This window comes from Crocodylus siamensis, chromosome 4, assembly GCF_052110815.1.
Source record: "Crocodylus siamensis isolate JL-2025a chromosome 4, ASM5211081v1, whole genome shotgun sequence".
In the NCBI taxonomy this organism is placed as follows: domain Eukaryota; kingdom Metazoa; phylum Chordata; order Crocodylia; family Crocodylidae; genus Crocodylus; species Crocodylus siamensis.
In genome coordinates this window covers 202,642,291-202,660,746 of record NC_143398.1, presented here as the reverse complement: position 1 = coordinate 202,660,746, position 18,456 = coordinate 202,642,291, and the positions used below count along the sequence as shown (strand labels likewise).

The following is an 18,456-nucleotide window of genomic DNA, read 5'->3' as shown; positions in this document are numbered from 1 at the left end:
GCTCAGTGGGTAGAGTAAAGTTTGTGGTCATTTATTCTCTATGTAACTTTCTTTGAATAAAGTGATTTGTTTCTGATCAAAATAGAGACTCAGCCTCTTTACAGTCTTAACCTGTCTTCTACTTCTACCTATGCCTTTTTAAACTAAGAATTCTGTATGTATTATTTTGTTGCAATTTTCCATTTTAAATATCATAGAAGTTTAAAATTAAGAGGTTTTTTGATAATTATAATTTCCCAGTAGGTTGGACAGGGAAGTAATTTTTCAAAGATAATACCTTGCCTTTAGTGATAGACCAATACCCGTAATTCAGAAAATGTGAGGAAAATACCCACAATGCATTTAGACAATACTATGTTGCAAAAGAAGTGAAGGAATTCCTCACTTGATCATGCAGAGTGATTATTTTGTGCCATAAAACTTAAGATTTGAATGCTGTCACTCCAAGGTGAACAGACCTATCACATACTTTTACATTCATTGTGTTCACTCCACCTGGGGATAGACTATTGTAAATGGACCTGTAATAGTTTATGTTTGTACTTTGATTTATCAAGCTAGCCCCAGACAAGATTTAGTACTTCATTTCCCAGCAACATATGTGCACATAAGGAAAACTTGCTTACCTGTAATTCTGGTTTTCTGAAGATCTCTTTCTGACAGCATTCTCACTCTTGGAGCTCATCTTCTCGGCCTGAAACTGACACAACTCCCAAACGTGTGATGTGTTGCCCCTAAGTACAACTATGGCAAGTTAGAATGCCAGGCAGGTTCTCTAGCCCAACACACAAGTCATCACTGGCTACAAATACCACAGCCTTTCCTCTCTAGCAAATTCCTACCTGTTGTGACTGGTTTAAGGAGCTCCCAGAATCATAACGTTTTTTCATCACTTCAAGCTTTTTCTGATTCCTTATTAGCCATTTTAATCAGTTTCTAGTTGTCTAAATTGTTCGCCATTTACCTAGGCACGCAAATACAGAATATTCTTACATACAAATTTCAATACACTCTTCTGATAAACTATTCAAGATAAAAATTATTTATATAGCTACATACAAAATCCTGAAGAAATTACGAACTTCTATTCCCTTCCTGCCCTCCCCCACAAAATTAGAAGAAAAAATCTATGAATGAGTAACAAGTAAAATATGGAACATTATTATAAAAATGGCAAAAAATACAGTGACTTCAAAGACTTTAAAACAGTGGAGGTCTTAAAACAATGGTGGAAGTTAATCAAGTTTTTATATACCTTTTCTGTTACCCTTTTAAAGAGTGGATAGACACCATTACATTAGTAGCAGTCCTAAACCTGGAAGATTAAAAATCTTTCCTCAAATCAGAGTCATGCTTTATTTTGGAGGGTATGAACAGTATATAGCACAGTGATAAAGTATGCCAGCTACGCTGGTCCCAAAAAAATTCACAACCCACCCATGTACACTTGCATACTCCAAACCCAGAAATATGCCAGTGAGTCTGTCCTAAGATGTCCTTCTGTTAAGACCAAGGTCTTGAGAGCAGCTACTAGGGACAAGTCCCGAGTGGTCTTCCTGGCAAACTGTGCAAAAGCATGCAAAGTTAAAGGTGTGGGTAGGGCTTGCTCAGGAACATAACCTCGTACAAGTAAAGGAAAGATGCACACTGCCTGAATTCAAAGAAATCTCCTGATTTCTGTAGCATATCAATAACTACACTGTCATACTGAAACCTCTTTAAGTGTCATGTCGCTGCAAAGTCACTGCAGGTAATCTGATAACTAAATAAAAATTGAACTTTACAATGCATTTTACTCTACAAAGATACCCCCAATACCCTAAAAAATGGATCCGATTTGCATAATGGCTGAGAAATACCTCTCAGCATACCTCAGCTCATAGTGTCACAAGCAGATTCTAGGTGTATAGGCTAGAAAAAAACCTCCCTTTGACAGCTCATTTTATGAAATATGAGGTGGCAATGCTAGTTAATTACAGTTCACACACTGGTTGCAAGCAATGACAAAACATTTATGCGCATCTCACTGAAAATATGTATGTGATTACAGGGAAAAGGCATGATTGTTAAAACCAGGAAAAAACCTATACGATTATGACAGACAAATTAAAAAATGGAATACAAGAAAAGCTAGCGACACAGAAACCTACTACTAATGTAAACAAGGCTCCTGTGGCCGTGAACAATATATCAACAATGCAGAATAGGCCTAATTCTATGGAGAGTAGATGAGATCCTTGCCAACACTGGTTATTATAAAAGAGTAAGAAATTTTACAAAGAAGCAACTGTAGATACAGGTAATTACAACTGTACAATGCAAATGTCTGTAGCTCCAGTAATTTCTCTAGTGAGGGAGATAAGCAGATGGAATATCAATTTGGATGTATCAATACAGAGACGAACCAAAGTTAGCCAAAATAGAGTCATGAGTCAGGCGTAAATTAAGTATACCAGTTTTACATTATCTGAAACCCTTTTCAGCCTAATTTAAAATCTCATTTTATTTAGATACACGAGGTTTCAATTTCATGCTACCTATATAAACTGATTTGTTAAACCAGGTATATTTTCTCATTGCTATTATTACATACCTAGTTCTGTTGTCAGTATACTTTTATGCATCACTCCAAGTGAACATGTAAATTTACAATTTACTTTCAGAAATGCTTTTGTAAAGTGCAATTCAAATTTGCTGGAAAAAAATACAAGAAGCACATTTCATTTTAAATCTGACTGATGCTCACAGTTTTTGTGGTATTTCCCAAATCTATTATTTTCCAGACACCTCTTGTGTTCATTAAGATGCAAAGGTTAGTTGTGGATTTACATTCTTTTTGGAACAACAAAATAATATCAATGAGATATATGAAAGCAAATTAAATTTTGCTGCAGAACGCATTCCAACCAGGAATCAGGCTAAGCCATATCTGTGACCTAGAAGTCATCTTATGACTCATTTCTGCTATCTAAGAACTAAGAATGAAAATTTAATGTCTCAGTGGTAGAGGAATGACACTTGACTCCTTTTCTAGAAAAAGTTGATGATCTGCTACATTTACATGATGTTTCTTATACACAGTGGTAAGGGTTCTACAAAAATTTTTTAAAAATGGCAATAATTAACAGAGAAAGAAATCTGCTTAGAACAGTTATAATTTCATTAAAATAGGAACATAATTTAAAGATAGATTTTATTCTCTTTGATGATTTACTCATGCAAACTGCACATAAAAGAAAACAGTACAGTTTGTGAAACATGTCAAATGTAAAGACCCAAATGCTAAGTACAGAAGTAGTGTGACATATCTCTCAAAACGGAATTCATGGCGTACAACTATTAACTTGTTTCTATTTGTTGACCACAGATAGGTTTATAATAGTTCTTTTCCAACCTCACTGTTAAATTCGTTAACTGTTTACATGTCTCCTACACACTTATGTAGACTTATTTTACAAGCGCAACAGTTTTATTAAAAAAACTTTCACTTATATAAATAAAATGAAAAAACCTGTAGTGTTTAGGAGAGCAAATAAAAAAAAACAACAAACAATGAGGCTTTATCTAGTCCACCAAAATTACAATGAAGAGAAATGACTGTATAACTTTCTGGTAAAATTCACATTTTGTGCCTTTAAGATCAATTCCTTTCTCATCAGACTTAAGGTAGAGTTCATCATTGTGGAAATTTTCAGTAATTAAGTTATACCTTTTATGTAAAATGGTTAAAGTAAGAATGCTTAAAAATATGAGATTAACTCAAATTATTTCCTTATTTTTAAAATACAAAATATCCTATTATTTCCACACTTATAGCACTGAAATGATATATACACAATTTAGATAACTCGTTGTCCAGTTTTTCTTATAGTACGGTTGTATATTATACAAATTATGTTCTTCCTCTGTATTACCAATTATATGTAGATTTAAAACTGAATCGCATAAGGAATTTGATGGCATAGACTTGTAGATGAAGAAGGAAGAGCAAATGAACTACATAACCCATTATAAATGCATTAAATTTTTGTTATATACATAATGGAATCCTGTCTTAGCCAGAAGTTGCTACTATGAATCTTTTTTGCTATTATACAAAGTTTTCTGACCTGAAAGCACACATCTACTTTTTTTTTTTTTTTACAACTTAACCTACTGTAAAATCTTGTACTGTAGTTTGAACATGAGTACAGAATCAAAATAGATAATGGCACATTTAAAAAACTCAATATCCTACAGATGATTGGATAATGAGAAAAATTGTACCTACAATCATCTCATCAGAAACAAACTACATCATGGAATGTTAGTTTATCCAAGTTCGCACAGTAAATAACATTTTAAAACTGCAATCATCTATCAGCCAGCATCACATTGAAGGCATCTTTAAACATTCAAGCAAAGATTGCTGGCATAAACTACTGAACCATTCTCACACACACACACCACACACATCACATTATAATTACATTGTTTCCAAGATACGGTAGATACTGATTTTTTCCACAAGAAAGGTATCAAAATGTTGCTACTAAAAGATGACAGTGCTTACACAAGAATTAAGTACAAGATAGCTTGCAAATACAAGACAATGACAAAAAAAAAGTCTTGCGTTGTTTAAAGAGGGATTTTTAGACTTTTCTGGCATCTAGAACATATTTATGTATGAATGAACTCCTTAGTCTGCAACTCAAAAATATACAAAATATCAAACTAGTTTTGAAACTCTTCCATATCTGAGATCCCTGTAATTGTACAGTATCTTCTTACTGTTTCCTATTAAGCTAGTAACAAAGGCTAGCTGCAGAACTTTGTTCTGATTGCAGAAGTAAAGCTCCTCTCCTTAAAAAGGAAAAAGTGTTGAAAAAATTGATATCAGTTTTAAAAAAAAATCTAATAAGTAATGACCCTCATCTAGGTTAGGTATGTGCATAAGAGTACTGTATCTCATATACTGTACTGGCCCTGTTGAATGAATTTAAAAAAAAAATCAACAGTTAAAAAGCCAAACAAAATGCTATACATAATATAAGCAAACATTTTCTCCCAATGTTCTTTCTCTCATAATGTGCAAAACAATAAAAAGGCAAAAAGACTAAAAGCAAATTTACTGTTACTGTCTTTTCTCTTGCCTAGTGCTTTATGACCTTGTTAACATTATAAAGTCAATAGGGACTATGCAGAACTTTGGTATAAAATGTCACATAACAATATTATCATCACAGTCTTGGGAATGAGCTTTAGTAATTCACCCCAATGTTTGTTGAAATAAAACCAAATTAAAAATGAAATAAACCACATTGTACTGTACACACATTTTACACATTGAGCACGGAAAATAACTAGTAAATCTAATATTTTTAAAAAATCAGTCTTTTGCAAAGAGACTGGAAACTACTTTTCAGTCTCATCTTCATCTGCCAATCTTTAAAGCCAAATTTAAATCTGAATTTTAAAAATGAATAATTTTAAGCTACAGATTTCTCCTAGGTGAAGACTGGTCTTTTCTTGATTTCCCTTTGAAGTCAAAAACATGTATCTAAGAAACTGCTGTAATGCAAGTTTTTAATCAACTTCCTGAAGGCTGTGACTGGGAAGGAGGAGCCATTACAATCTGTGAAAGAACTGGCTCTGTACTCTGGTCCGCCATCTGGGTGAGAACTGATGTGGCTACTGCTTCTGCCTTGGAGGTTGAACTTACTCCATTAGAAGTGCTGACAGAACTATGTTGAATAGCTTCTGTATGTGGACTACTTGGCACTGAAATGTCTTCAGAACTGTCATCTTTATCTGCAGCTGAGGAGAAAAGATTCAAAAAGAATTCACTTGCATTTTCCTGAAATGTACAAAAAATCTCAGAGAACATTAAGAATTTTCCATATAATTAAAACTAATGGCTTGTACATGGCAAGACATTTGTCAAAACAATTTTGTTTCTAGTTTACTTTTGGTATTTGTTTGATAATAAAGGAATAGTTTGTATTAGTTTGTGTACCTATAAAATGGAAACATGGATACCAGGTTAGGGTATTGATGAAATATGTCATATTTTGAAATAATTATTCCCATATCTTTAAAACCATTGTTACATTTGACTGATTTTCTACCTAATGCAGCGACTGATGATTATAACACCTGATTCTAATGACCCACACACATATTTAAGCAATATTTATAGACTAAATACAACCAGCTGTTCTATAATTACATGAATTAATTGGATTCAGATTTTTAAGAAGCACAGGATACTGCATTTGAATAGTGATTCAGCAATATAATAATTCTTTATTTGATAATTGATGTTTGTGAAAATCATTCTCCCTAAAGGTAATACATTTAATTGTTATTGCTTAGTTGGACAATACTTCAACAAAATGCAACATTCTCATTCTTTCAACAGACTGAAATTTAGACAGCAACAGACTGAAATTTCAATTGCTTTTTCGGCACCTGAATGTTTTCTGGTAAGAGTTAACTAATTAATGCATAACACACACAAGTCCATAAAAATAAGACATCCAACAACATTTATTGGATTCTGTATCATATAGATGAATTTCTCAAATAAATTACCCAACATAATTTACTCAAATTACTCTCATGACAAATACCAATAATGAAAAGGAGTCTTTCAATAAACTCAAACCTTTCATCTAGAGTAGATAAAGTTCACTATAAGAGGAAAGCTAGCTATTATGACAAAGTCTTCTTACTGGATTAATGGATATAAACATATAAAGTGTTTAAATGAATATATTGCTCTAGGTATTTTCTACACTGGGGTAACTGGTAAATGAACTGCTGTTAACGAAATTCATCAGTTAAAAAAATATTCCTTCTTCAAGTGTTTTGGAGTCTACTTTTAATTAACCCAATTAGTACGCAAGCAGTATTAAGTGAAAAGCTGAGCTAATAAAGCTTTTTTGCTTTAACAGACAAAATAAGCTCTATCCAAAACCAATGAGTTTTCAGCGGATGAAAACCAAAGGTGATGTAAATATCTGAGACAAATGAAAGATTTTCTTGTATTACTTCAAGGTTCCTAGAGTATTGCTCAACTCTCCCATGGCAACTCAAAGCATTTATCTGAGCGCTTAAAAACTAAAAGGCAAGTATGAATTAAAAAATGAATTAAAAAAAGAATGTCCACAAAATGATTCAGAACATCTTATGGTAAAAATAACTAAGAACAAGTACACAGTGGGTACGTCTACACACGCACTTTAATGTGCAGTAGCTTATTTCAAGGTGCATTAAAAGCATCACAAAAAACTGCAATTTCACTAATGCACATTAAAATAGTCTAATGTGCCTTTTCTGGTAACTCACAGTGGAGGTACTAAATTTAATGCAGATTAATGAACATGTAGACATGCCCAGCATAGATAACAAACAACACTTAAGTTTTAAGGATAAGAGAATTCACTGAATGAATCAGGTAAGTCCAGAACATAACAAAATGTTTATAGAAGCAAGAAAGATAACAGTTCTACAAAGGGCTGGTTCAGTAGAAGCAAAGTAAGATCAGACAGACGTGCAAGCAGAGGGTAGCCTTGCAAATTTTTCAAAGAAACTCTGCCTCAGCCTACAAGTTAGCAATTCCTCTTCTGGAATCTACCCTATCCCAGAAGCACTGGGCTGATCCTTTAGAATACAGACAATAAAGCTTCTACTCGCTTAGATATGCTTTTTATGTACACTTTTATCTTTTTTAATGATCCTTCAATCTTCAAGAGTCAGATAAACATCAAAATAGGAAGGACAGCTACATGACCAGTGAATGTTGATACATGCTTCAAGACAACACGGTAATACAATGCGTAAAGATAAAGAAACTTAAGACGAGAAGAAAAGCATTCATGTCCTTAAACAGACATATAACCTTCCAAGAAAAAAAAAAAAGAGTTTATGATCATGTGTTTAGTCTGCATTGCTTTGTAGGTATTTCCTTCCCCATGTCCACTAATATGAGACTCTATATTAGTATAAAACCAAATAAAAATGACAAACATAAATATGTTAAAAGCTTGTCCCAGAAAAGTAAGGAATGTTTTTGTTGTGTTGCATTTTTGAAGATAAAACATTGAAAAAAAGGTTAAATGAAAAACTAGGGGAGCTAGTTTTTCCCCTTCTCCCCGCAGATGTCTTTTGCAGGTGTAACAGCCAGCAAACCACACAAAGGGGTAGGAGGTGTTCTTCATCTGTTAGAAGAGAAGGGAGAGACCCAGGCCATTTTACAGCTACCCCCTATATACACATAACTCTCATTCATTTCAGGAATGAAAGCAGCAGTATCACTGGCACAGAAAAGGGGTGTTCAGTATTCTGGATCTGGTGAAAACTGGGAAGCCAATTATTCAATGAAAGAGAAGCATATAAGAACTTTTATAAGAACACTTATAAAAGAACTGTACAATAGCCAGTTAAAGCTAAAGAAAATAACTGATACCAATATGCAAATCAGATAACAAGAAATGAAACAAGGTGACAAAATATGATAACCGGAAATGAAAGCATATGATTCAGATACTTTCTAATGCCAAAGATAGGAAAGAGAAGCTCGAGACAGGTATTAATTTCCATATTATACACAGATATAACACTAGGATGAGATAACTTTACATACAACTAGTAATTTAATCCTCAGCAAGACTATAAAGAAAATATCTGGAAATGAGACGCTTCCCAGAGGGTTCAATTTCCTTGAGAGTCCAAGTTTGCAAGCATAGCATTTCAAATAACCAACAACTGGGTTAAAAACCTGCTTCTGGAAGGACAAAATATTCTACTCTATGGATATACAGTACAGCTAAAAATTACTCTTCACCAAAGGAAACTCATTTCTTAAATCAGAAGTAGGAAATAGAGATGGAATATTTTCTAGATTTTACAAGAGCCAGAATTGGATTGTGATGCACCTTTCTACTGGATAACTAACTTTATATGTGCCCTGCTGTCACAGTTCAGGGATGCAATCTGCAGACTAGATGAAACGTGAAGGTGTTATGACCAAAAAACAAAAATACTTCTGCTTTTCCAAATGCTAAGGTCTTGGTTGGACCTTTATGTATATTGGTATAGTTCAGCTAGTGCAGGAAAACTATAGAAATGTGGGGAAGTATCTGTGCAAGACCATATGTACCAATATAGTCACTAGGGTACTGATGAAAGGCAGTGAATAGACGACCCCTTCTTGAACAACCTGCAGACAAAGGATCAGATATCTGAAACTGGTTAGGGATGTACCCCACTACAGTTACACAATTGCTTCTTTACAACTAACTTGAGCCAACTTTAGTCTTCAGCAAGATGCAATACAATGTTCTCGAAATTTATGAAAATAAATAGGACCACCAATTCCTCACAATCTGTTTTACATCTATCCTCCCACCCTGAAGACTGCAAAGACTTGGAAGCATGTTCCTGAAATCAGGTCTGAGGTGGGGTGGCTAGAAAATATTTAAGCTTCTCCGATATAGCCTAAATTTTAGTCTTTAAGGCTAGGGACAGACATTCAAAAAGCCTGATCCTGAATTGATTCAATCTTTGAAGGTTATTCTAACCTACAAAGCTTGAACCAATTTGGAGGTGGATAGACATTGCCTTTTCATTCCAGAAATGCAGCCACATGCCTGCAGTGACTCGGGCTAGAGCTGGGGGGCTCCCTTGCCTTCCACAGTGCTGAGCTGAGGGGGCCGTAGCCAGGCCCCAGCAGGATGTTTTAATTGGGGGTGGGGGGAGGTTCCCCCCTCCGACCAGCCCAGCAGGGAATTACTAACTAAGTGTTTATCACCCCATTAAGAAAACAACAGAGGGACGTTACTAGATACCTGCTGATTCTGCCTTTGTCCCATCTGACACAGCACAGACCACAGCCAGCATGTGGTTTGCTAGCTAATGCTGAAAGGTGTCTGCATAAGGCAGAGGGGACAGGGCAATACCTGCTTAGCAGGGAGTGGGGAGGGGAGGGGGAGAGCAGGGGGAAACCAGGCAGATGCCTGTAGTCTCTGCCAGAGCTCCAGCCAGGGAGCAGAGGGAAGGGGCCAGCTCTGCTGTGGAGCAGAGAGCCCCACTCAGCCCAGAGAGCATGCCGGGATGCTGGGGGAATCTAGTTTAACTTAAACCAGCATGGGGTCTGGGACAGACATTGCATACACTGGTTTGACCCAAAATAAGTTAAGTCTCATGCTACATTTAGCCAAGTTCATCTCAAACCAGTTTCAGCCGTTTTCAAACTGGTTTATGTGCACTGAACATCTGTCCCGTTACAGCTTTAATCCCGTTTCTGATCACTTAAACTGGTTTATGTGTAATGTCTGTCCCTTGCATAAGGGCTTGCTCAGTAGCATGCTTACTTGGGAAGACCCCAAATTTACAACCAAGTAATTACTCAGATATTGTTCCATCCAGCCTCATGAAATTCACCAATTTTCCTTTTTGCCTTTCTGGTTTTTAAGTCACGATCATTTCTTGGGACCCTCCCTAAAAGCAGGCTGAGGATATTTAAAGTAAATGATAAAAAATACTAGCTAGAAATAGTTTAAGAACAAAAAGAGGGACCTACGTACTTGAACTATTTACTCTGTGTGAAGCAAAAATGAATCCTGCATTCAAAAGTTCCTTCAACAGCTAACAAAAATATTCTGTAAAGCCAATGGTTGCCTGTGCCTTTTTGAGTGTATCATGAGCTGCAGACTAAACTGCTAATGCCACGAATATACGGTATAAATTAACTGCATCTCAGCAGTGTACAACACTTAACACTGCAGGAATATTCTAATCATCTCTTCCGGCTTTTTCTACACTACATAGGACTTTGGTTCTTAAATGGTTCTTAAAACACAAGGCATAACTTTGTTAGTTTCCAGTAGTATAATGAAGCAGGGATGACCAAGGCAGCAGTCACAGCACTGACCCTGGTGCGTGTAAGAAAGTGAGCAAGAGAGATACATAAGCGTGTGCACGTACATGCACAAAAACCACAGCAGTTGCACTGCTGGCCTGGCTGCCGCACATTGCTGGCAGCACAGCCATTGACCCTGTCCCATAAGCAGCTGCCACCCAGTACCCAGTTAAGCCTCTGTTAGTATAACATGTCAAATAAGTCCTATGCAGACCACTACTGCAAACATATTAACTGATCTTAATTGGTTCTTCCTTGAACATGTCACTGAACCTGTCCATTTCTCCAACATCATATTATTTCCCTCTCAGAAATATTGGGAAGGTTAATGTTGTCACAGTACCCAACTCATAACACTTATACAGAAGTTAGCAAGCATTTTGTGTATTTATATTTTTCTGATATATACATACGTTCTTTATCTACCAAGTTCCTCCCATAACATACTACTCACTAAACTAAACATAAGAGTAGATAAATATTGTTTTTGTAAGATGATAGAGGTCTTCACAAAAAATTACCAGCTCTTTATATCTTCCTTCTTGTCATTTCTTTATATTTTCTTTAAAAACACAGGCTTCTTTTTTATATCGATAAGCATGTTGACATCTTAAATACTCTGTTATGTGTTGTTTCTTGGTAAATTAGCTTTACTACAACATCTTTTATTATGAAGGTAATCCTAAGTACCTCAAGATCTATAGTGAATTAGAAATACTACTGTACCTTTTCAAGGCAGAAAATATTTGCAACAAACACATTTGGTGTTTTAATAAAGAAATCCTTAATTTGTAATTAATTTGCCAGTCTGTTTTGAAGAGGTGTAAGTTTAAGATTTTTTTCTTGTAAATCCAAACATATACATGACTTCCTGCTATCAAAATTCAAGAAACCCAGCTTGTTTAGAAAAAAACATGCATGCATAACGTTATCCCCCAGTAGCTTCTACATGAAATTATGTTGTTTGTCAGATGGGAGCCATAATGGCCTCATCCCTGCAGCAATCATTGTTAATATAAATCCCAAACATATTTCTATATGGTTCCAATTTACTCCAAGATGCTATTTTCTATCTTGTCAAAATGACTGGGGATCAAAGGACCAAGATTTATAAGCTCAAAACTGACAAAAATCAGTGTTCTAAATATATATGGCAATAGAGACTTGCTAAATCTCCTGAATCTTTTAAATTAAAAAATATTGCCCATTCTGATGAAACTGCTTACAATGACTACAAGTAAAGATGGTGGCCATTAAGTTTTATCGCAAGCACCTGAGGATCTGTTTGCATGCAATACAAAATGTTCCTTTATTCTCCTGAATTACTGACACTGGCAAATTAAAATGAAGTGGCTACATATGGCAGAAACAATCTTCACATTTACAAATATCCTGAAATATCACTAAATCATAAAAATGAAAGCTGTGGGTTATATATTATGAATGTTGCCTAATGGATTCCCTGCTCAGTTATTTGTTACAAATTTGTGTACAATGGACAAAATTGGCCATTTATTCTACAGCAGCAGCTGGTTCTTGTACTGTGCATCATATCCAAAACATGAAGTAACAAGTAAGAAGAACACAATTAACCTTTAAAATGCTGAAAAAGAAAAAGTGAATATCAAACTTAATTTCCTTAAAATTGCATATTTTTCCTGATTTTTTTTTAAATTTGTGAATTCTCAGTGAGTCCCTTGCTATTATAATTGTACTGTAAAAATTCAAACATCTTCAGTTTTTTTAATAAAAACAGCTAATTGATATACAAGTTAAAACAGTAGTCAGGAACCTGCTTCTAATTATTTTAATAGATTGGCTGATCCTGGGTGTACTGGTAAATGAGGACACTACCCTCAAATGTAATCTCATCATGAAATGGTAGAAACATGATCTCCCGAGGTCCCTTCCAGCCCCAATGTCTATGAAAATCTAAAAAACAATGACCCTTTGCCTTACCAGAATAAGATAAACCATAAAAGAGATGTCAATATATTGCTTCTATTTAACAAAAGTGGGTACAGAATTATTTCTTATGATTCTTTTCTATTTACCATACATATTTATTGAAGCAAGGGAAATGTCTATAAAACACTGCAGAATGTTTGAAGTTTAAGTCAAAAGCTTAAATAGTTTTACAAGCTTAAAACAGTTTGAAAATATCATACATTCATTCCTGCCTTGCAATAAACTTCCAGAATTTTTTACATTTAATAGTAATATTAGAACCGCGCTTCTCATTTTTAATGTTCACTCAGTTCACTTTGGCAGTATTTCATTGATGTTGCCTGAGGCTATAGGTAATGGAACATTACTCACTATGATAGCCAGATTTCTTCTGCATGGCAGTTACAGGGCAATCTTTATGAGCCAGAAGAAGCTGTTTCAGCTGTGCCACTTCATTTCTCAGCAGGGTGACTTCATTCTAAAGGAGAAGAAAGTTATGCACTTTACCAGGATCAAACTACATTTCAGCAGTAAGCATTAGAAGTCTCAAGTTTTACAAGATCTTCAGCTGTTCATTTGGGGGTAAATAAAATACTATACATACATCCATGAATGTAGACTGCAAAAATCATTATTTCTGACTTGAATATTTACTGAAATGTTGGCTAAACAGTCATTTCTACATTATTTTAAAGGAAATGCCATTTCTTTTATTGTATGATAATCTGCAGTTTGTAAACTGCTAGTTTTACATATAATCCAATTCATGTGATTAGGGCTATTATACAATTTTTCTGCAGAACTGCTTGGTTGGCTTGTAACCAAAACAAGCCTACTGTTAATTAGATGCTACAATGAGCAAAATAGCAAGTCAGAGAATATGGAATGATTTTTTGATGAGTACATATTTATATTTAAACTCTATAAAAAGGAAGTCTCACTGTATAATGTACAAAAGGACAATAGCCATCTCACAGTTTATCATTTTTATTTAGTGTTAGGATGATGTTGCAGTTGTGATGGTCTAGGGCAAATGAGAAAGAGTACAGTGGTACCTGAAAGCCCTCTCAACCTGGTCCAATAAAAGATATCATCCACAAAAATCCTTGCTTTGATCATTTTTTTTGATAGCCATGAATAAACCCAGCATAACAGATACAAAAAACAGAATCATTGCAGCTAATATGAATTAGAGGCACTGTAATTTAAAGCAGTGGTTCTCTAACTTTTTTGTACCAGGACCCAATTTTAAACGGTGATGGCCAGTTCCGACTCAGCGCCCCTTACTCCTGAGCCGCTGCCACACCCCCCCCCCCGGTCCTAGTCCTGCCTTCACCCCATGTGTGGAACCCCAAGCAGCCCCATGCATGCTGGAACTGTGACACTCTGCAAAGGTAAAGCCATGGTTTACAGGAGAATCCATTTTTTTTAAAGTCTGTTGATCCATTTATAAAGTTTGTTCACAACTCTTTCACATATTCTTGTGACCCATTTCTGGGTTGCAACCCAGAGTTTGAGAAATGCTTGTTTAGGGGATAAAGCTCTGGATGGCCTTAGGGGACCTGGATGCTATTGCCAGTTCAGCTATTAGACTGCTGGGTGATTTTGTAAAGGCCACTTCACTCCTCTGTTCCTCAGATTCCCCATCTGCAAAATGAAGGCTAATGCCACTTTCCTCTTTTGAAAAGTGCTGAGATACATACTGACAAAAGGTAGTTTATAAAAATGGAATATCACTATATTGTATAGTAATCAAAACTAAGAATGGTGTGACATTTTACATTATCTAAATCACTACAAAAATATTGTACGTCTAGAAACCACTAAAGTATCTATTGGTTTTTGTGATTCCCACACTTGATTAAAATTTGTTGATATAAATTTTGGCGGGTTAGTTTTTTATACTCAACGCATATCATTCAGGAACACATCTGAATAACCTTGTTAAGCAAAAAGTAAACTTTTCTAATCATGGAATCTTTAAATTATTGACATTGTAGCTTAATAAATGTGACATATCACAATATGATTTAGGTAAGTAGTGACTATAGTGTTACAGGAGTGAATTAAAAGAAAAAAAATAAAAACAAACGAGACCTAAAAGATTTCCCTTACATAAAAACAGCAAAACAAGAATTTCAAACGATCACTCTGGGAGTTGAAAATGAAACACTACACTTCAGAGAACTAAATCAGAACTAAAAAAAGAAAATTGCTTTGATGGCTTGGTTGACCTTGTACATAACAAATGCAATATTACAAGTCAACATTATAACTAAACTTCTGATTCTATACCAAGCGTCTTCCCTGCCTAGGGTCTCAAGAGTCCCATGCTTTTGGGTGCCTGTGAGCCAACCAAAGTAGCTGTTAAGGAACCTGGTGCACGGAACCCTGGGCTGCCAAACATATAAACTCCAGGAAACCACCCTAGGTAATTTGAAATTTTTGACAGATTTAACAGAGTTTTTAATAGTAAATTGTTTATTTTTTCCTGAACTGGAATAAAAATATTGATATAGCTTTGCGAATAGTGTGAGCTACTTTGCAGTTGCTGCAGCCACAACAAGGAGCTCAAGAACATATTTTCTTAATGGTTTCGTTCCTGTTTTAGCAGAAATATATTTTAATTCCAGAGGATATTCTCAACAGGCCACAGCAGTTTAGATGTAGGTTGAATTTGCAGCTTGGATTCCTTGATTTCATCCACAGCTTCTTCCTCTCTGTCATTTTCAATTTTAGGAAAATTAATTGAGAAAGTTTTATAATCTAATGAGATGCATAAGATAAGGTGGTCAATTACCAGCACAATTACCCATGGACCGTGTATAAAAATAATGGCTGATAAAAATAGATCAATCCCATGGAGTTGTATTTTAAAGATTTTTCATTCTTTTCTAACAAAACATAAAAAGTAATTGAAATCTGATACATTTTATCAGATTTGACAATGACAACTGAAACATCACTTTTTTCTACTAAGCATAACCTCCCCTCCCCCCCCAACCCCCGTGGAAGTCCAATCACTGTTGATTATTTAACTACAAGTAGTATTGTCTTCAAGAGAGGCAATGTGCAGATACCACCAGCTACAAATGGCAATAAACTACCTATATTGTATACAGCATAGATGTCAAACATATGGCCCATGGGCTGGATCTGGTCCGTGGAGCTGTATGATCCAGCCCCTTGGTCTCTGGACTAACCCCATGTGCCTTATGGGGTGCATGACAACACCGGCCCTGCATGCTACATGTAGTACACAGGCTGGACCCAGTGCTGCATGCAGCAGAGTGGGTTGGTAAGGGGTGTGTGCTGCATGCACTGTTCGTGCCTCACTGGCCCTGCGCACTGGCTCTGTGGCTGGTCTGGATTGGGCTATGCCAAACCAGCGTGCAAGGCCTATCAAGTGCAGTGCTGCACATACCAGGTGCTGTGGGCTGGTTCTCTGTGCCATGTGTGGCTGGTCCAGCCTGTGCACTGAGTACGGCATGGACTGGTACTGGGGATTGCTTTGTACACAGTGTGTGGGCTGGATCTGGCACTGCATACAACTCAGTTTGGGGCACAGGCTGCATGTTGTACCTTGTCATACCAACCCTGCACACTGGATCCAGTACACATGGCTGGCCTGGGGCCTGATCCAAACTGGCCCAGGAGCCAGTGCACAGGGCCAGTCTGGCAAGGTATTGCATGAAGTGCATACCTCCGACTGACCCCTGTGCTGTATACAGCAATGAGTTCAGTCCACATACCATATGCAGTGGAAGCTGCTGTGTGGGGTTGGTGTAAGCTGCATGTGGCCTGGATCCAGCACTGCAGTTGCTGTATGGGGCACAGCAGGTTAATCCCAATCCACCCCACAGATGAGCCCTGTAATCCTTGGCTGGATGAGTTTGACATACCTGGTATACATCATGGAGACTAATGACACAGGAGAAATATCCATTATCTAGATATTAATTCTAGAAACCAGCCTTTACAGGTCCCACTTTCTACCTGACTGGCACTCTCTTGCTATGTATGTGAAACTGCTCCCCTTCTAATATGTTAATAAGTAGTCTCTTTTTAGAAAAATCAAAGGATTACTGCAAGTGGGACAAACACCATTTAGATCTCTGTGATCTCTGAGATTAGTGCAAGCAATTTGTCACAACATTAAATGGGCTTATAAATACTTTACAACATCAAATATTTGGTTAGACACAAGTAGGAAATAAATACATCTTGTGCATTTCCTAATAATAAGGAAACAAATTTTCTGAAGTCAGAGATTTAAAAATATATTACCAAAGCAGAATTAAGGATAAAAACATAAATCTGTATTTCTCAAAAGCTGCTTCCAGTGTACCTCTACCCCCTTGCCTGAAGAGGCTCATTCTTCTACCAATCCCTCATTGCAATGTATTGGATTCAGTGTGTGATTTTTTTCCCCTCATAGAGCTTACCTAGTTCTGGCTGGATACAAACTATGGGTATGAAGTTGGAGAGAAAATAAGGAATGGATCAGAACCTTCTTGTTTAATGGTAGGGTAGTGGGTCAGACAATGTACGTCTGCTATAGCCACCCTAAAAAGGAAATCATTCAGAAGAAAATACAATACACCCTACATAAAGATAAGTGGGTAAGAAAGTGCAGCAAGCTTCTCGGGTACAGGAAAGGACTTTTACCAAACTTGCAGTCTTTCTGTGGCTTACTTTCTCAATCAGCTTATGCTGCTGTCAGACAAATGGTTAACTACTGATCGTTGATAACTGAGTGTCATTGGAAGCAACAACTTTTGCCTTTTCCTGCAAATGAGACTATGATTCCTCTACAAAAGTGACCCTCATGGATTAAATTACACTGTTTGCAAAGACTCCACAATCTCTCTCCCAACACACATTTCTAAGGCTGCTAAAACATGTGGGCCCAAACAAGGCCTCTAAAATACCTAACAATAGCACAGTGTAATGTACTCTGGTATATCACTACTTGCTAGCAGGGAAAGGACCTGAAAAGAAATACTCAGCAGTCACTGCAGCAATTCTATACACTGCTCAAATAGGTCATGTGAAACAGAATATATTTTACAGACACAGAGATACAACTTTATGCAGTACTTCTGTAAAGAATAGAGTCAATATCTAAAGTTTATGAAATTTGAGATCCTAAACCAAGCATAGTGCAGAAAAGCAAAAATGAAAATTTTATTTTTTATTTCACATGAAATATTGTAAGTGTGAAACAGCTAATGTAGAAAAGCTTGCAGTAAAGGACACTTTCCCCATCTAACTGAAAATGTTTAATGTTATTGACACGTTGCAATTGCTACACACAAGTTCAAAACAGATCTTTCTTGAATTGGCATTTTGTCTATGGGGAAGACAAGTAAGAGTTACAGGGGGAAAATACATATTAAATATGTCAGGAAGAATATCCATTCCTGGTTTTTCATGTACTGTTATACCGTTCTTACTCTTAAACGCCAACAACATAGAAAGAAACTAGGACAGTTGCTTATTAAGTTTGTTAAAAATGACTGCTTTTGTAAAACTATTCAACTTTAGGTGCTTATATTCTACCTATCTCTAGAAACAAACTAATGACATCTTACAATAAATTCAGC

At 36.1% G+C, this 18,456-nt stretch overlaps 1 protein-coding gene across 4 annotated transcripts in view; it reads right to left on the bottom strand.

Moving 5' to 3' along the window:
* Positions 1–3,960: 3,960 nt before the first annotated feature.
* ATF2 (activating transcription factor 2) overlaps positions 3,961–18,456 on the bottom strand; it is a 75,824-nt gene continuing 61,328 nt past the window's right edge. For 3 of the 4 annotated variants that reach the window (XM_090045424.1, XM_090045423.1, XM_090045425.1), the window contains 2 exons: positions 13,223–13,328; positions 3,961–5,796 (listed from right to left, as the gene is read on the bottom strand). In XM_090045424.1, coding sequence (XP_089901550.1) covers positions 5,570–5,796; positions 13,223–13,328 — 333 coding nt within the window. In that variant the 3' untranslated portion in view covers positions 3,961–5,569. Of the gene's footprint in view, positions 5,797–13,214; positions 13,329–18,456 lie in introns of those variants that run through there. The other variant, XM_090045427.1, reaches the window with a different exon arrangement.